The sequence below is a fragment of the Dipteris shenzhenensis genome, chromosome 10 (assembly GCF_047967505.1).
Source record: "Dipteris shenzhenensis isolate YYH24624 ecotype China chromosome 10, Dip_SZ_1.0, whole genome shotgun sequence".
Classification (NCBI taxonomy): Eukaryota; Viridiplantae; Streptophyta; class Polypodiopsida; order Gleicheniales; family Dipteridaceae; genus Dipteris; species Dipteris shenzhenensis.
In genome coordinates this window covers 46559108-46579314 of record NC_141605.1, presented here as the reverse complement: position 1 = coordinate 46579314, position 20207 = coordinate 46559108, and the positions used below count along the sequence as shown (strand labels likewise).

Genomic DNA, 20207 nt, shown 5'->3' with positions numbered 1-20207 from the left:
ATGGGTACAAGGACCCAATCTAGTGTCTACATTCTCTCTCTAACCCTAATCACACACTCTCTCTATTATGGTGCATACGCATATGTGTCGCACAAAGGTTTAAAGAAGGTCTCGCTGTGCATTACATTATCATTAACCGTTGCATGTTGGTGGCCTGTCTTGATTGTGAAGGTCGGTCCATAAAAGAACGACTACCAGTGTTTGAATGCCTAGATAACGTTGAGTAGACTGAGTAATTCTTTTCGGTAGGGTTAAGCTTTTTGGTGTAGTATGCGACGGGTCTTTTTTCTTGTTGTAAGACTGCTTCGATGGCTACATTAATGGCATTGGTGATGACCAAGAATGGATCATTCCATGCTGCGATTTCATTACTGAAGCTATTGTGGCCTATCGTTGTAGGTTATGGAAGGCTTGCAAAGTTGCGTCGGTTACGGATATCTTTTTCCAGCGATGGATGGACAAAAAGAGTAGAGCCTAACCCGCCTTCACAGCCACTCTCATCCACGTTCAAAACACCCGAACAACACTATCACAAGGCCAAAGGAATTCATTCAACATTATTGCTCTTCACATATCTTCTGATACAACTCACACTCTGGCTACACTTTTTTCAGAAGCCAGACAACCTCAAACAAAAACCCAATGGACTACACAGCCCAACACAAGCTCCTACTGATGACTCAGCTCAAGCTCACAAAGCATTCAGACTCTTATTGCATCCAATCCCACAACTCATCGGGCAACCACCCACAAAGTGGCCTCAGTTAGAAATCTTGTTCCATCTTTCCCATAGATCATCACAACCATTCGAAATGATGCAGCCCGCCATCTCTTGCTCATCTCTGCCTTCAATCTATAATAGCTACCTCATGGCTATTCTCGTGCTCACTCTTTATCCTCCTTATATAGTAGTGACACCTAGGGCCAAGTTTCTGCACCTCACAACAAGAGCAACAACCCTTCATGTACGTGACCATTGTCAACACCCGGCACTTCTGTTACTCTTCATAAAGCACCCGCTTAACCAAAAGCCTCTCTGCACTCAGCTTTGAAGCAATTGTGTGTTCACTTGACGACTAACTAGCCCATCCCGAACTGCTCAAAGACATGAAAACAAGGCTCTTTGACGTCTTGGCTAGCAAGCCAGTTTTTCATCATCCTATTAGCTTAAGTGGTCACCTCGTGTTTGCATATGCTGACCTCGACCAGTTCCAATGCCTGTGCATATAGATTCGCCACAGCCCACGAACTCTCCACCAGCCTTCATTTATCCAAGGGACTCCTCCTGTGTAGTAGCGACGCCTATCCAAATCGAGAAGCTCCCTCCAAAGTAACAACGGACCTTCACCGCTCCTTCTTCATCTCAGAAGCTCCCTCCTTCTTTTGCGCTGTCATGTTTCTAGCCAACTTCCGAAGCTTCCTGCCACCATCAGATCCCCAGCTTTCAGAACCAAACGACCCCCACTGCCTCTGAGCTCGCAAAGTCCTCCCAGCTTAATATCGACGCCGTCCTCCCTTTTCCTCAGCTTCTTCTCCTGTGCTTCCTCCTTCCAGACTGCAAGCCCACGTCCCTCCTCTCCTCAAAGATCCCCTCTCGTCACGAATCCTTCACCCAAGCAGCAGCTCCTTCCCCCACGCACATTCTTGGCTTCCCTCCAGACTCTGTAGTCTGCAATCGCATCGCCACAGCTACCCTCTTCCTTGCTCCAGAGCTCACGAACCTCCCATCCTCCACCGAGCACACCGACCTCCGGCTTCTCTTGTACATAAAACAGGCCAAACCTGTTCGTCAATTTTGCATGGACCTCCCACTATCAAACGATAGACCACATGCAGGTATGAGGGACTGCAGCTGCTTGTCGTGTATCTACTGCAAGCCTTCACGCGTTCATACTATCTCGTGGCTTCACCCCTGGTCACGAAGCACACACAAACACTAGAAGCTCCCCACACCAGCCACAGTCGACTTCTCCCGCAGCCTCTGAGCTCACCTTCCAGCCACGTGAAGTCCCCAGCAATCCATAATCGAGATCCCCTCCTATCTTAGAAGCTCTCTGCTTCTCCTGTTCTCCAGCACGTATATTGGCGATGCTTCTCCTCCAGGAATCTCCCACCTTGCAGTTGCGACTCCCTTCAACAAGCAGCAGCTCCTCCTTTCAAAGCTCACACAGTCCTCACTTTAACACGAGGTCCGTGCCTACCACCCTGCTAGTCCTTCACCGTTCTTCTTCTCCTCGTAGCAATGCTACTTGCAGTCGCCACCTCGCCCTCCAGAACCTCCTCGCCTCGTCGTCACGTAGCCACCTGCATGGATACCTTTTTTACTATAGCCACGTCATTCCATGCTTTTTACCACTCTCCCAATCCTTCTAACTATACCAAAGCTCTTAATGCCCATATGGTTCTAGTTAGGCACTCACTCACTCGCATGCCACCAACACTTAGCATTTAGTTCATGCCCTCATATAGAGAGAACTCGGGACAACCATGAAAGGCGTATGTCATCCCACAACAAAACCCCATCACACTCTGGCCATGCTTGGTGCCCCTTCACTGCACTTCATTATCTCCCAGAGTCCCTGTAGAAGCGTCTTCCATCTCAAAAGTATATCATTAATGTGGAGTCCGTCATGAGGGTGTCCACTGCTCATTTCCACAACCAACTAGCTATGTACATAGCTATACACTCACCCAGCAACATGCTACAAGTGAAAAATATTTTTCCTTTTTTATCCACACATCTCTAGCAACCCCTACTCTTCTGCTGTGACATTCATGTCCAGCAGCTAAAGAAAAAAGATTAACAAACCACGTGGATCAAAAACAAAGCAAGCTTGTGCTCTATGCCTCTGCTTTTCTCCTCCCGGATCAAAAGGATAACCTTGAACCCTCCACTGCCAGATATGCATAATCCACCATCCTCCTGGATCAAATGGAATCAACAACACACCAATTTGATGTAGCCACCAGCTACTTCCATATAAGCCTCCAGGATCCCATATCTTATCTTGCCAAGATATTACACAACTCCACTGGCTATCAGCCGTCACACTTGTATCATGAGTCTTTCTCAGCTTCACATCAGCCACATCTTTTGAGGTTACAACCTCACACACAGATCTTACAGGCATTCTGTCCTCACTAACATCTGACTCATTCTCTTGGGCATGATAAGAAACACACATCTTATCATCAGCAACCACACATGCAAAATCCACAAGGGTATCATCAAGCAAAGCATCCAGCTGATCATCAATCACACTATCACTGCCATCTAGCTCAACATGCATACTGGTGTTTTCATTCTCTTTTGAAGAGATCAATGCTAACATATCATCCAGTGCATCATCAAGAACACAATCCATCTCATCCTCTGAATCACCATCATCTTGTAAACACTGAATCTTAACCTCATCATACTCATCACAATTTGCATGCACACAATCAACACTTGCTGTTTGTAGGTCTTTTACTTTATCAGTAATAGCCACATCAGTTTCATCACTGTCACACATGATTGAGCTCTCATCTTCACTACTAATTTCACACCTCTCTTCCTCATTTGCTGAACCTGAAATCTCAGCTTCTTCAGTATGCACAATCACAGTGTCAACCACAAACTGATTGCATTCAGCCATCATATGCACATCATCACCACACAACACTGGAGCATGATCATCATCTACACACACAGACTTATCCTTAGCTGCCTTTAATGGGCTCTCAACATTTCTGCCATCTATGGTAGCAACCCCTTCTCTCGGGCTCTCTTCTACCACCTCACACAGAACTAGCTGAGCAACACCCTCCTCCATAGCAACTGACAAGCCTCCACTCATAAGTGTAATGATATCCAGCTCCCTTACATCATCGACATCCGGCTTCTTCAACAGTGAAGACAACTGACTTTCTTCCTCTGATGAGATGCTCTCTTCCTCTGTCTCACTCAAAAAATCTATCTCTTCATCTGTGACTGTCTCCTCAAGTTCCTCTTCCAATTCCAGTCGACAGCTCATTACATAATCTGGTACTCTCCTTGCACCAGCTGAACTTCCTTCTCCTCCATCCATAGCGTCTCCGCTGTTATTTTGACCTCTGCTTCTTCCTGCAATCTCTACCCAATTTAGGCTGAATGTTTTCATCAGCTCCACAGCTTCATGCAATTCCTTTTTCAGGGAATCATCCTGCATAGGAATAGACACCGGCTCTCTCTCTGCATATGCCTTAATCATTTCTGGCCTACTGACCAGGGTTTTAGGCTCCTCTTGCATACCAAGCTGCCTCAGTCTCTTGACCTTCCATTCTTTCTCTCTAGCCACTCTGACTGCATCCTCAAAACTATCAATATTCTTCATCTCCACCTTCAGACGGAGTGAAGGCTCCAGACCAGCCACAAACCGGTCTCTCTTTATCATTTGCGGGGGTACTTCAGGAATTAAAGCCTCACACCATAGACTCCACAGTCTACCAAACTCTATCAGATACTGATCCACATCCTGGCTATCCTTTTGCTGAATTTTGCACAACTCCTTCCATACTTCATTAGGGCTCCTGAATTGTGCAAACCGTGCAAGAAAAGCTGCTCTCACCACTGTATACTCCGGATTTTGCTGCTGAGGATGAGTAGTCCTGAAGGCAGCCACTTGAGTCAGCAACCATGCTTTTGCATCTCCCTGCAAACAATAATTCATGATCTGAGACAAAATCTGAGGGGTTGCCCTATCCTTCATAAGTGCTGTGAATTCCATCTTTTCCAAGAATCTCACTGCATTCTCATATGGCATCCCCCAAAACTCTGGAAAGTCCTCTGCCATCCTCACAATCTTTCAACTGTCACACACCCTGGCTTTCTCAACCACAACAAAACTCGAAGGCAACAAAACAAATACACTACTGAAGAAGCTCACTCTACATCTGAAGAGCATTTTTTTTCCTACGGGCAAGCACTTTCAAAGCTCTCTGCACTCTAGCTCGGAGTTGGATCACACGTAGCTGGACTTCTATACATCTGTCCTTCCTGTGACCACATTTTCCACACCACTCACACTGTATCACTCTCATGTGTGGATTTCTCCCCATTGCTTGCAACACATCTCAGAACACCTGCTCCTCCAATCTTGTAAACTGAAGTGAACTTCCTCCGTGGAGGCACCAAAACGTGGATGGACAAAAAGAGTAGAGCCTAACCCGCCTTCACAGCCACTCTCATCCACGTTCAAAACACCCGAACAACACTATCACAAGGCCAAAGGAATTCATTCAACATTATTGCTCTTCACATATCTTCTGATACAACTCACACTCTGGCTACACTTTTTCCAGAAGCCAGACAACCTCAAACAAAAACCCAATGGACTACACAGCCCAACACAAGCTCCTACTGATGACTCAGCTCAAGCTCACAAAGCATTCAGACTCTTATTGCATCCAATCCCACAACTCATCGGGCAACCACCCACAAAGTGGCCTCAGTTAGAAATCTTGTTCCATCTTTCCCATAGATCATCACAACCATTCGAAATGATGCAGCCCGCCATCTCTTGCTCATCTCTGCCTTCAATCTATAATAGCTACCTCATGGTTATTCTCGTGCTCACTCTTTATCCTCCTTATATAGTAGTGACACCTAGGGCCAAGTTTCTGCACCTCACAACAAGAGCAACAACCCTTCATGTACGTGACCATTGTCAACACCCGGCACTTCTGTTACTCTTCATAAAGCACCCGCTTAACCAAAAGCCTCTCTGCACTCAGCTTTGAAGCAATTGTGTGTTCACTTGACGACTAACTAGCCCATCCCGAACTGCTCAAAGACATGAAAACAAGGCTCTTTGACGTCTTGGCTAGCAAGCCAGTTTTTCATCATCCTATTAGCTTAAGTGGTCACCTCGTGTTTGCATATGCTGACCTCGACCAGTCCCAATGCCTGTGCATATAGATTCGCCACAGCCCACGAACTCTCCACCAGCCTTCATTTATCCAAGGGACTCCTCCTGTGTAGTAGCGACGCCTATCCAAATCGAGAAGCTCCCTCCAAAGTAACAACGGACCTTCACCGCTCCTTCTTCATCTCAGAAGCTCCCTCCTTCTTTTGCGCTGTCATGTTTCTAGCCAACTTCCGAAGCTTCCTGCCACCATCAGATCCCCAGCTTTCAGAACCAAACGACCCCCACTGCCTCTGAGCTCGCAAAGTCCTCCCAGCTTAATATCGACGCCGTCCTCCCTTTTCCTCAGCTTCTTCTCCTGTGCTTCCTCCTTCCAGACTGCAAGCCCACGTCCCTCCTCTCCTCAAAGATCCCCTCTCGTCACGAATCCTTCACCCAAGCAGCAGCTCCTTCCCCCACGCACATTCTTGGCTTCCCTCCAGACTCTGTAGTCTGCAATCGCATCGCCACGGCTACCCTCTTCCTTGCTCCAGAGCTCACGAACCTCCCATCCTCCACCGAGCACACCGACCTCCGGCTTCTCTTGTACATAAAACAGGCCAAACCTGTTCGTCAATTTTGCATGGACCTCCCACTATCAAACGATAGACCACATGCAGGTATGAGGGACTGCAGCTGCTTGTCGTGTATCTACTGCAAGCCTTCACGCGTTCATACTATCTCGTGGCTTCACCCCTGGTCACGAAGCACACACAAACACTAGAAGCTCCCCACACCAGCCACAGTCGACTTCTCCCGCAGCCTCTGAGCTCACCTTCCAGCCACGTGAAGTCCCCAGCAATCCATAATCGAGATCCCCTCCTATCTTAGAAGCTCTCTGCTTCTCCTGTTCTCCAGCACGTATATTGGCGATGCTTCTCCTCCAGGAATCTCCCACCTTGCAGTTGCGACTCCCTTCAACAAGCAGCAGCTCCTCCTTTCAAAGCTCACACAGTCCTCACTTTAACACGAGGTCCGTGCCTACCACCCTGCTAGTCCTTCACCGTTCTTCTTCTCCTCGTAGCAATGCTACTTGCAGTCGCCACCTCGCCCTCCAGAACCTCCTCGCCTCGTCGTCACGTAGCCACCTGCATGGATACCTTTTTTACTATAGCCACGTCATTCCATGCTTTTTACCACTCTCCCAATCCTTCTAACTATACCAAAGCTCTTAATGCCCATATGGTTCTAGTTAGGCACTCACTCACTCGCATGCCACCAACACTTAGCATTTAGTTCATGCCCTCATATAGAGAGAACTCGGGACAACCATGAAAGGCGTATGTCATCCCACAACAAAACCCCATCACACTCTGGCCATGCTTGGTGCCCCTTCACTGCACTTCATTATCTCCCAGAGTCCCTGTAGAAGCGTCTTCCATCTCAAAAGTATATCATTAATGTGGAGTCCGTCATGAGGGTGTCCACTGCTCATTTCCACAACCAACTAGCTATGTACATAGCTATACACTCACCCAGCAACATGCTACAAGTGAAAAATATTTTTCCTTTTTTATCCACACAGCGAGTCTTCACCCCTTTTAATAAGTCGGTTAAGGGGGCTGACAGATCATTCCATGCTGCAATTTTCATCACCGAAGCTGTTGTGGCCTACCGTTGTAGGTTATGGAAGGCATGCAAAGCTGCGTTGGTTACAGATATCTTTTGCTGGCGAGTCTTCACCCCTTTTAATAAGTCGGTTAAGGGGGCTGAGATGATGGAGAATCTAGGCATACGTGAATTGTAGGCTTGGCAAGGCCCTACGAAAGATCGGTAATATGTGGACTTGGTGATAACCTCTCTTAGGGTCTATCTTGGGAAAATACTTAGCACCGTTTAAGTGTTCTAAGATATACTCTATGCGGGGCATGGGAAATTTATTGCTGATGGTGATTTTATTGAGTGCCCTGTAGTCGACACATAGTTGTGTTGTCTTATCCTTTTTCTGGACAAATAGAATTGGAGCTGCAAAAGGCGATGAGGATGATTGGATAAACCTAGCGCGTAATAGCTGCGTGAGCTCTTGTTCTAACTTTGCCTCCATAGTCTTAGATAATCGTTAAGGAAACTTATTGGGAGGTGTTCAGTCTGAGGCTAATTCAATCCAATGGTCCTCGGGCCTAAGAGGCAGAAGTTGTGGTGGAAGATCGTCCCGCAGCATGATAACTTGGAACTCTTGGATTAGATCGATCATGGCCTACCCCAAAGGAGGAGCTGGCTGCACTGAATTGAGCTGACAGTAGACATACACCAATGAGCATCTGGTGCCTTTGTGAACATCACGAGTTGCTTGGATGTGGGAGAGCAGTGGGATGTCGGGAATGCTGTTCCTGTGGATGATGGCTGGCTCAGATAGTCCTTCGAGAATGGTGAGGGAATCTTGTCGCCAATCGGGCACATGTGAATATTCTCGGAACCACTGGATACCCAATATCATGTTGCAACCTAAAAGAGGTGTGAGGATGACACCAGGCTTCCGTACAACAGAAGCCCTGCGCCACACGTGCGATCACTTTGTGCCTGCATCATCTTCCGTACAATATGCAGTATTCTGTACAGGTGTTCCGTACAGTTTTGCACGTGCGAAACTGTCTTCAGGTTCCGTACGTGTTTTGGCATTGGCTGTGAACCAGTGTTGGGGCTTTTGCAAGAACATTGGAGTTTTGGAATTTAATCTGCAATTTCTTGTTTAGATTGCAGTACATTGGGTTAGATTGCAGGACATTGAGTCACATTTGCAGGACATTGGGTCAGATTGCAATAAATTGGGTCACATTTGCAAAATCTCAGCAAAGTTTGGGGCTTTTCTGCATTTGCCCTCTTTTTGGCCTATTTGCCCTCAATAAATTTGGGGCTTTTGCCAAATTTGCTGTTTTTTGCAGTGAACATTGCCTGTCACAGTCACATTTGGGTCAGATCTGGATTTGCCCTTTGATTTGGGTCTGAAATTTGCAGATATTTGCTCTCATTTTTCAGCTCATGATGGGAGCCCACCATGTGATATCACTCTTTATCAGCAGGCTGTTGGATGCCTTATGCGCGTACCAAGCATATTGAAGTTCACTATCATTATGTTCGGGAGCGGTTGTCAGCAGGAGACATAGAGTTGTCCTATCTTCCCACAGAGGACAACATCGCAGATATGTTTACAAAGGCACTTCCTCGTCCCAAGTTCGAAGTCTTCCGACAGGCTTTACACTTGGCTCCCTTTGTTACATGATCTGACATTTCTTGTACTTTCATAGGTGGCTATATCCTTTTGGATGAACATGTGCCACCATGACCAGAAACTACCTGGTATTCTGAGACATTTCCAGAGTACTTCAGCCCATCCCATGGAGGGGGGGTTTGTAGGCCATCTTCTGGTGGTTCTAGTGATGCCCTATAGGTCATGGTATGTGCCTTGTAGGCATAAGTGTAGGCACTTATAGTGTTAGTGCCTTTTAGGCCACATAGGACTCTTAGTCCTATGTGACACCTAGGACACTTAGTCCTAGGTCTAGGTACAAGTACTTTGTACTTGTTTTTTTTGATCTATCTAAGACTTTGACGTGACGGCTGTTCTACTATGACTCCTTGCTACCTGCACTCTCTCTCTCACTTCTCTCCGATCCTACACTCCCCATGTCAAATAAGACAACAAATCGTTGTCCTTTAGCCGTGCCATAGGCTTTGATGAGGGCTTTATTTTGCTTGTCGAGCATGCCCTCCTTACCTTCAAAGACCACCGAGGGTACGGCGTTCAAAGCAGGTAGATTTGCATTTGTAGTTGTGGTAGGTGGAGGTGGGAGGGCCAAAGCAGTGGCAATGGTAGAAGTTGGTGGTTTCATAGCCTTCTCAACCAACCATTTGGGGCAATCCTTATTTCCATGTCCAACAATGTGGTGGCAATGGAAACAACGGCGCTCTGCATGGTACCGCTTTTGTTCGTCGGTTGTAAGTATCCTCCCGTAATGCCCGCCGTAGTTTTTTCATATGGAGCCATCTTGGACTTCGACTTTCACATCCTTCTTGAGAAGGCGCTTTCACAGCCTTCTCGACTAACCATTTGGGGCAATCCTTCTTTCCATGGCCAGCAATGTGGTGGCAATGGAAACAACGGTGCTCCGCGTGGTACCGCTTCAGTTCATTGGTTGTAAGTATCCTCCCGTAATGCCTGCCTCAACCTTTTCATCTGGAGCCATCTTGGACTTAGACTCCTTCTTTTGACCAATTGATTGCTGATTATCCTTCTTCTGAAAGCTATAGTCCTTTAATTAAGGGCCTTCACCCGCTGGGGTTGTGGACTGCTGTGGGGCTCTGGCTCCTGGTTAGACTTGCTTAGGCCTTCCCCCCATTCAGCATCATTTCTTGATTCTGAGCCTAGGTAAGTGCACGCGTAAGTGAGCGGGTCGAAATTTAGGACATGGAATGGAATGTTAGAGTCCAACCCCCTAATGAACTGCTTGAGCTTATTGGTCTCGGACACACCTAACTATTGGGCCAGGGTAATCACCTTATTACTATAGGTTAATACCGGCAGACCATTCTGGGCTAGACGTCTTCCAGGTTCAGCAAGTATTGAGGTAGTAGAAATCGAGCTTGGAGGTTGGTCACAAACGCATCCCACTTGAAACTAGTGACTTGAGCGGTTGGATTCGTATAAGTTTTAGACCAATGCTGCCACCAGGTCATTGCTTCACCGGTTAGACGACGGGCGGCTAGGTGGACTTTGTCTTGTTCGTCTTGAATACGAGCCAATGGAAAATGAGCTACAAATTGATGCATAAACTGCAAAATGGTTGAGTGGTCGTACTTACTGTCGTATCTCGTGAAATTCGGAGTGGATCAGGTGAGTGGAGTAACCTTTGGTGCGGTCAAACCCGAGGATGATCTGTGTCTACGGTCCTCGCACATCAGCAAGAGCAGTTTTTCGAATTTTGAGAGTCCCTTGCCTTCTTCAGGTTTTTCCTCCTCTGTAGTTTTTTTTTCTTCGAGCTGTTTTTGTATTTCCTCCACTCATATACGAGCTCCACAGTGTGCAACATAGCATAAGGGTGTGCACCAAACATCCAGCCAAGCGTTGGGAATGTCTACAGCCAATGGAAGGCTGACAAAAGAATTAGAGATCCCAGGGCTGCCACTGTGTCCTTGGTAGAGGAGCGAGCACAATGTAACGAGGCATGCCAAAGGAATCCTTATATAGGCGAGCAAGGTAGTCTGCCCCGTCCATACCATTCAGCACACATATGGACTAAACCAAGGTGGGCTGAACCCTTTCCAAATCAGCCGAATTTGTACGCTGACCTAGTTGGCTGAATCTAGGGACAGGTGGCCTCGGATCTAGCCCACGAAAGGCCCCTCCCCAATGCCCTCACTTTGCTGTCCCTCAACAGCAAAGTGAAATTAGTTCCAAATATAAAAAACATTCTAGAATCGCAATGAAACATTTCACAAAATAAAGTTGGAGTTTCATAAACTTTCAATATGAATTTTCAAGGAAATTTTCCAATGAAACACCTATTAGGTGATAGGAAACATTGAAAGCTTTCCTAATGAAACACCTATTAGGTGATATTGCGTATAACATATAAAATGTGTGTGTGTGTGTGTGTTTCAAAAAAAAAAAAAAGTATGTGTGTGTGTGTGTGAGGAGAGAGAGCTATGGCGTATTCCTGCTGCAGCAAGCCCGTCTAGGGTTTCCGGCTACCCCATGAGCCCCGACTAGGGTTCTTTGCCTTCCATGCTGGTCCACCTAGGCTCTTGTGTGCTCTTTCAGCCCTCGTTTTGATCCGTACCTTCATGTTTTGATCCGTACATGCTCGTTTTGATCTGTACAGGCCCGTTTTGGGGGTTTCCATTTTTCGAGCAAAAACCCTCGAGCGACGAGCGGACAAAAGGTGGGAAGGTCCAAATATATAGGCTCAAGTCATTTTTGGGGAGCAAAAAAATCCAAATTATTTCAAGGAATATGTAAGTAAATATGAAATATTGATAAATAGATATAGATATAAATATACCTTTATATAATATACATATATCATGTCTAAGTGGTGACTTATTTACGACTTTCAAAAATCCTTTCTTTTCCTTTCACCATTGGTTGGATCATGAAATTTTGAGTAAATATCCTCTTTATAGTTCCTCAGGATGACCTAAGAAAAATATATAATACCTTTTTAATAGACCCTCTAAGTGTATTTTGCCAGAGGAATATGGTTTGAAGAGCTTGCTCCAACCCTATTCCGCCGGCGGAATACCCTTGGAGAGCCTACGCAGAAGGGGTCATAACTTTTGCTCCTTAGCTCAGATTGAGGAGCTGTAAAAGGAAAAAATGTTTAGAATCTTATGATCTATGCAATGGTAGGCTTAAAATTACACTTTTTATAGTTATAAAAGAGAAAATTTAAAAATTTCAAGATGTATATGAGAGTTACAACTTCTCCCTAATTCATATTATGGTAAGAACGAGTTCAATAGAGACCACATTTCCTTAAAAGTACTTAGGTTTGGAGAATTGGGAATATTTTGAAAATCCCTCCCTTGCCTTCCCATATTTGATAATGTATTACAGATTAATTTATGATCAATTATAATGGCTTCAAGTATGAGGTTTCCAATATCTTTTTCCTACTCATCCAAGGAATATGGTATACATTGTTATATGAGAGCTTCAAATATGGGATTGCTAAAGATTAGGGAAACTCTTTTAAATTGATTGAATTACCATAATCCTCAAAAGAGAGTATGGGGGAAGTATTTATAGGAGTTTCTAAAGTGTTCACTGTTTGTTCATATATAGATGATGTTCTCTAAAATGAGGGTTATAATGAAAAATAAGTAAGTATATGGTTCCATAAATGAGAAATTAAGAAAGAATTGTATATTCCTTTGAGAAATATACAAGCATGGTTGGTGTCAAAAATTATCGCTCGGACTTTTTTGCTCATAGGTTTTTGCTCGGAAACTGTGCACATCCGCCCGTTTTGATCCGTAACTGCACAGCTCTGCTCTGTACAGCTCCGTACTTGTTGTACGTCCTGTACAGTCAGTTCAGGCTGAGCTTGGACTTCTGCTGCTGGTCGCCTTCGTTCCCTGCTCCTCAGTTTTCCTGCTGGTCGCCATCTTTCCCTGTTTCCTTGCCTTTGCTGCTGGTCGCTTTCATTCCCTCTCTGTTTTCCCTTTATCTCCTTGCTGTCTACTGCATGGTTCTGCGTTACTTTCCTGTCCATACCCTTTTCTTCCCTTTGTGTGACTTTTCGTGGAACCCTTTGCTGCTGGTCTCCACCCTTCTTTGTTCTTTTGTTCATAGACTTGTCTTGCTATCTTCTCCTTTGATTTCTCTCCATTCAGTTACATGGCTTCAATGAAGATTTACTAATGCAAGAAACAAAAGCAAGACTCGGGTTAGGATGACCCTGTGCATGCCTCGCTTGAAGCTCAGCTGGTTTTTGATGTTATGCATGAGGGCTTCGAAGATATCTGCAAGGATTGGAAAGATTCCGCACCCACAGTCGGTATTATGGTGGAGCTTGATGATATATTGGATCCCGTGCGTGAATATGCAAAGCATGCTGTCATTATCTTTTTCCTTGGTCGTATGCCAACTGCAGTAGATGTGGGTAACAGGTTGACCAGAACACTAGGTGGTTGTTTTGTTAGTAAAGTGCACTATGCATTCTGGGGCTTTTTTTGAAGTTATTATGGTTGATGAGCAGCATAAATAGATACTCCTTGAACATTCTCCCCTTTTTTATGGACAACAGAGGATTCACGTTTTGCCATGGTCACCCACCAGGGATTATCAGGCTTTGATTCGACATCATTGTCTGGTGTGGGGGGAGGTGGTTGATTTTCCTCAATGTTTGGCTTCCAATTTGCCAAAAATTGCGGCTTCTTTGGGCAAGGTGGTGTGTCCACCCAAGCCAAATGGGAATTCAAATGGAATTTGCATCCTATGGGACAGTGATAATCCCACTCCAAAATATTATACTGTTACAGTAAATCATGTTGCTATGGAAAGTGCATAATATAAGCTCAAATGGGGAAAGTTCATGGCAGTTGGGCGAAAAAGACAAGCGGCCTTTTCTTTCCTCTTTGCAATCGTGTTTCCAAATTTGAGGTGCCTCATTGTGCACTTGTGAAGAGAGATTGGAGAGGGTATCAAGTTCCTTTCATCTAATTCTATTTGTTATAGCAAGCTGCCCTACTTTTAGAGAAGTAGAAGAGTATTGGAGATAGGAGGCCATGGCTTCTCACTTGATGCGTCTGCCCTCTAGAGTTGTGCATATTTCTAGACCTAGATATCTTGTAGATAGTACACATTTTTGTGCTATAGATGTGAAACTAGTTTTTTTGAATATTTAGATACAAGAAATGTCCTATCGGATTCTTGAAGTGGTTGATTTGCTGATGTGTCAAAAAAGTCTATCACCATACATACATGTCACATGTAGAATCATGCCTTGGACATTTGCTTGCTTTTAATGATGGACTTGCCAGTTGACATGGTATTGAAGTGATAGCCACGGATAGGAATTCTGCTCAGTGACAACCTCTCAATGTGGTATGTTGACATGACAGCAACATTAGTATTGTTTGAAAGCTCTTTGATAAGATTTTCAAGGGTACATGCTATTCATCAATATGATAAAGATATCATGAAATATATGGAATTCAATACAAGGTGTATATCGCTAGCAAGGACAAAATGGCTATTGTTGGGTCTATTTGGCATCCTTCCTATATTGGTCCTAGGTGAATTGTGTTTCATGCTAATCTTTCATGATGTGTCCAAGAAAATGGAAGGTTAATATTGCCACTCATTCTTTAAATAACCAAGTATTTGTCAACACACTAAAAGACTTTTTTCTTGGCCAAGATCTCATCCGAACTCCATACTAGTTGCACCATTGGGATAGACATTTAATACCATAAAGCGGCCTATCTCTAGACTTTTTGAGGATAACGTTTTGTAAGTCTTTAGTTAGGCTATGGGTAATTTAGATCCATTGTTCCACTAATTGTATCTCCTAATCTCTTGGTGTACATGGTAGCCCATATTTTATACAGTAGGTCGCTTGAAGGAAGATATAGGAGCAATAGGGACCAAATGAGGAATGGATTGGGTATGATGTTGAGGAGAGGTAATGGGTTTGTTGGAAGAAGTTAGTCCTCTCCAACCATTATTGCAAGCAGTAGCGTGAGCAAGAGCACTAAGCAACACTATCATAAGGAAGGCATCTTGGGGCTACACTTAAACCACTCGGGATGATGGTGGATAGGAGACAAAATCCAAATGGATCTAAGGATATATCCTTCATTCTTAAGGAAAATGTGGGGGGGAGGGAATTGGAGGCATAAGAGATAAGAGAGGAGTGAGATAGAGAGGGTGTTGATTGTAATTGCTTAAGAGCTATAAAAGAGAATTATGCTAGGTATATGGGGAGAGAGAGGAGAGGCAGCTTTGAACCAACGTGGATAGGTTGAGGATGGGAACCAAGAGCCTGCCAAAAGAGAACTTCATGCACTCATGCTCAAGGCAATTTCCTATGTGGATCAAGCCATTTGTTGTTGTTTGTAGCTCTCTCTCGTGAACACGTCATGGTGCTCCAGCATTCTTGTTGTTCCTTTGAGGTTGAGCGTTAGGACCAGCAAGTAGCCCCATGATGTTGCACCTAATCCCAGCGCAAGTGGCTCTAGGTCATTTGTTAATACTTGAGAACCATTCGACCTGACCTTGTAAATGCATCAAAGACCTTTTCAATTTGCAACGCACTTGCTTTGAAATGGCACGTTCGTACATCGATAAGCTCATAGTCATGCTCGACCACGCAAATAAAATTTAATGGCAAGTCATGGACTTGGGAGGCTGATTCTGTGACTTACTAGTGTAGTTTAAGATTGACCTCTTGATTGACTTGCGTGGGAATAGTCTTGCTCACTTTTTTTTGTGACTTGCTTTTTCCTTGAGTTTTGACCTGGAGTTGAAGGTTGTTAGTGTTCATAACGTGCTTCATAAATTAACGGTTTGCTTGTGATTTGGATTTTCTTCAGCTTTTTGAAGGTGAGCTGGAGCAAACGGATGGGTTTCTGCGGTATTCGACAGCATTTGTTGAGGGTGCGACCAATGTATTTTGGTATGCTCTTTTATGTGTGTTTTTTCTTTTCTGAAAATTTCACACTTTCATTGGTTGGTATTATGTGATGCTTGTTGCATTTATGCAAGAGTGAATGACATGTTGATCATTTTGTTGTTAGAAAATATGAGCATTGTTGTCATTACTTTTTAGTGATAATGAATAGCACCTAATATGTTTGCACCATTGGTTTTGTGAAACTGCAGGATAGATGTTCAAAGTAATGTGAGGCGATTTTTTTCATTGTACCATGTAAGCACCATCCCCCCATATCCCACATCTTTTATTCTCCTTTCTTTTTCCAGTCATTACAGTACTTGTAAGGGCGTGCAAAGCAAGAGGCCAAACATGGAAATTGCTATATATGGAAGAATTAGAACATATGCATGTGTGTACAAAGGTAAGTTTCTTGCAGGTTGTTAATGTAGTCATTGGGGTCTATTTAAGTGAAGTTTCTTGCAGGTTGTTAATGTAGTCTTTGGGGTCTATTTAAGTGAAGGGTATGGTGCATTGAAGGCAACCATAAGGAGATTTTTGTTGAGTGTCATGCTTACAACGTGTCTGATGATTGTTTTCTACAATAGGTTCCTACTAGCGTCTGCTCCAAAACTTTAATTTAATAGGCAAGGTTAGATGTAATAGGGCATTTGCAAATCTATCGTTAGTTGATTTTCCTTTTCAATTCTACAAAAAGTTCTAATAGGCCTATGAGACAATGATATAAAAGTTAAAGCTAAGTTTATAGTGCATAATGTGAAAGAACAACAGGATTTAACGGATCATAAATGATCAATGCTTCAAAGTAGGTATTAGGAGCTTGGACAGCAAGTACACTTGATCGGGGTTCACAGTATCGCCGTAGCATTGCCTCAAGCAAATATTTATAGGTGTTGAGAGCTTATAGAGATTTATGTTGAGAACAATCCATCTTGAAACTTTTATCCTAGAAGTTTTTAGAAGTGTCATACTGACTCTTACAGGTACTTTCAGTCTTAAAAAGTTTATGACCTCCGAGATATTTCCATACTGTCCAGGCAAAATACATCTAAGCTTCCCCTACATAGTGCAGCCTTTCATGAATAAATTCTGTTGGAGATGATAAATAGCCTTTCAAGATTGCACATTTGCTTTTATGATGGTTGCTTCACTTCCTTTGATTTCAATTTTATATTCGTCTTGGTTTGCTTTATCAACACTGTTAGAGGCATCCTTAATGGGGATTGGGGTCTTTTTTGAAGTAGCACCCCCGCCCAATCGTATCTTTTTGGTGCCCCCTGTCCTAGCTCTTGAGGCCATGTGGTACTTTTTGCAAATGCTTCTTCTTCTAAAATGAAGCAGTTCAGTTCCTGTGCATTTTGTTCTCATGTTTTTTCTACCCATGGTGTGCAGCTACCTTACATTGATGTGACCCATAGTGGTTAAGAGGCACGATTTTGTTGGCTTATGATATATGCTCATAATGTTCTTACAGTTGTAAGTCCCTGTAGTTGTTATGCTACACACTGTTCATCCAAGATGTGGGTATTTGCTTATGCTTAACTGATTGTTGTGTTGTTGTACTAATTGCGCGCCTTTCATGTAGAAGCCCACTAACTTCACCTCATGTATCATGTCTAACGTGAGGGCCTTTCATGTAAAAGCCCACTTACTCTACCTCTTGTATCCTGTTAGTACCAACTGCTGGAAATTTTATTTTTATCTCATACTACATCACCCCTAAAATTGTTTGTTCAACCCAGCGTTGATTTAGCTTTCCAATGTTACTTCCAAGTTTGTGTATTGGAATTGCAAGACTCAAGGGTAGCAAGTGCCTTATATCCAGTTATTGCAGCAACAACCATGAACGCACTGTAGTATCTGTTGGGTTGAGATTGGATTTGGGTGACTTCTCGTTGCTCGAAAGTATTTGAAGTTCTGGTTCTTGGAGCTTATTTATTTTTAAAGACATATTCTTAACGTTGAGATGAAAAGTGGAGCACATTGAAATACAAAGAGGAGAACAATCAGCTATCATTGATAATCTCTCATAATTCGAAAAGGAACAACATGTGTAGGGTGTAAACACAAAATTAGCAATTCTTGACCTATGTAGACACAAATTACGGTTCTCAGACTGCTAGATGATGTGGCAAGTTCCTGAAGTGGAATCATTGAATTCTTTGTTTTCTCCTTTTTGGAGTCCAGTACTCCTTTGAAGAAGTTGTATTGAAGTCTACATCTCGAAACAAGCTGCCAATGCAGGTATTTCTTCTCTCCTCTTGCTACAGATTTTATAAATTTGGCTTCTACTTGCTTGGATTTTCACGGAAGAAACCAGTCTTATTGGTTTTCAATGTTATCTTATGAATCCACATGCGTCTGCTGCATTAATTTTTTTTGTCATAGGCTAGGAGGGATCTTGTTCGTCTGATTGCAAGGTTTTTTTTTTTCTATGAACCAGGTAATCTCTCTTCAGGTTTGTTGTGCTCTATAAATGACCAGAATTTCAATGAGGGTGACATGTTTATGCTGCTATCTAAGAATTTAAAATTAATCATGTAGGTGACAGGTTGGAGGAGTTCTTAAACAGGGGTTCTGTATTGTCAAGTTGTTCTATGGGTGGACCATCGGATGTTTTTGTGACGGAGCTCACAGATCAGGCATGGTTTTATTGGAGTGGAAGACAGTGGGTTGTTTTAAGCGTGCTGTACATCTGTTCTAAGAATTCCTTCTGAGAAGATCTCTTGGAGAGTAATGATGAGAGGTTCTGCTTTGTTTTAACTTCATTCTACAGTTACAGAAGATCAAGGTGGAGCCTGTTTTACTCCATTATCTGCAGAGTGCTAAAGCTTTGAAAGGCAGTTACCTCTTCCAATTAATGAATGGTTGATATTATGTTTGACATCTGTCTCTAGTTCTTTGCTGTTTTTGTTTTTCACCTGCACACGTTATTTCCCTCCTATATGTAAGGTGTAGATTATTTATAGGCTAAACTCATGAGGATCTTCTTACTTGCTTGTTCTGATTCAAACTTATTCAGGCCTGGAGCTGCATGTGACAACCAGTACGAGATTGAAGTCTGCTTTATACAGCTTCACAGCCCCAGGAGGCCCCATGTATCCAACCAGGCTTGTTCGCCATGCTGCATGGGATACTTTGGACTGTCTTTTTCCTGTAAGTTTTACGTACTGTGCACTTTTGCATGCTTTCATCAAGACCATCAGAGTTGCATCGAGGATGTTTGTGATAGATTGGCCATAAGCCACATTGTGAGAATGCCCCTTTCTACTTGATTGCCACAGCTCTTAACAAAAAGAATGACCCGCACTTCCCAATCAAAATTTTTGCAACCCGGGTCACACTTTCGAGGTTTAGAAATCAGCACAGTGGAAAGCTATTTCTCAGACAAAGATGAGTGTGTCTGAACATCAATAACCTAACATTGGCATATGTGTTGGTAGGTGGGCCGCTACTCAAGGCATCTTATCAGCCTCTTTTTTCGGCTTCTTCATCCTTATTACTGGCCCACATCCTTCTGGAATTTTATAATAGCTGTGTTTGCAGTCATATTTCAGAAATTGCATAGAATTGTAAATTGCATTCAGGAATGGATTTGTGGCACGTTACAGCCACATCATAGGGAGGACTGATTTTGCTTTCAGCCATTTGCCGATTCTTGTATTTGTTTTAATGGAGGTGTGCTATTGTCATCATGAGGATGCTGGGTTTTGGGCTCAATGTCTGCACCTGGTGCTTATAAAACGTTTGTTGAAATATAAAGTCACACAAGAGTTCAACTGATGTACTGGCTATTTATGCTCCAATCAGCTCTATAAGCATTTTGAGCACTTTCTTGGGGTCATGTCCTTTAAAAAATAAAATTACAGGAGTTTTGTATATAAAGTTGCAGAAGGAATCAGCTAGTTGAGGAGGCAAGCTCATCGTTATATATATGTTGCACTTAATGCACTTTGTAATAGTGCAGAATAGAGTTGTAAAAAGGCAATGCCTAATTAGGGTAAATTTAAAATGATCTTCTTTTAGGCATGCACATAGAGAATGCTTGATAGCTAGCCATTCTTTCCTCTTTATGGAATGCAACATCATATGGGCAGCTCATTATAATTCTCCTGTTATAGATCCTCATCAATATAAGCAATTGGAAGCTTGATCTATTTGACTACAC

At 43.5% G+C, this 20207-nt stretch overlaps 1 protein-coding gene across 2 annotated transcripts in view; it reads left to right on the top strand.

Moving 5' to 3' along the window:
• The window catches only part of LOC147897900 (K-stimulated pyrophosphate-energized sodium pump protein), a 29383-nt gene extending 9526 nt beyond the window's left edge, over positions 1-19857 (top strand). The window contains exons 4-11 of one of the 2 annotated variants that reach the window (XM_087380251.1): positions 15960-16042; positions 16249-16294; positions 18227-18283; positions 18428-18482; positions 18584-18681; positions 18816-18906; positions 19062-19195; positions 19483-19857. In XM_087380251.1, the coding sequence (XP_087236377.1) occupies positions 15960-16042; positions 16249-16294; positions 18227-18283; positions 18428-18482; positions 18584-18681; positions 18816-18906; positions 19062-19195; positions 19483-19671 (753 nt within the window). In that variant the 3' untranslated portion in view covers positions 19672-19857. The remainder of the gene's footprint in view (positions 1-15959; positions 16043-16248; positions 16295-18226; positions 18284-18427; positions 18483-18583; positions 18682-18815; positions 18907-19061; positions 19196-19482) is intronic. The other variant, XM_087380252.1, reaches the window with a different exon arrangement.
• The last annotated feature ends 350 nt before the right edge of the window (positions 19858-20207 follow it).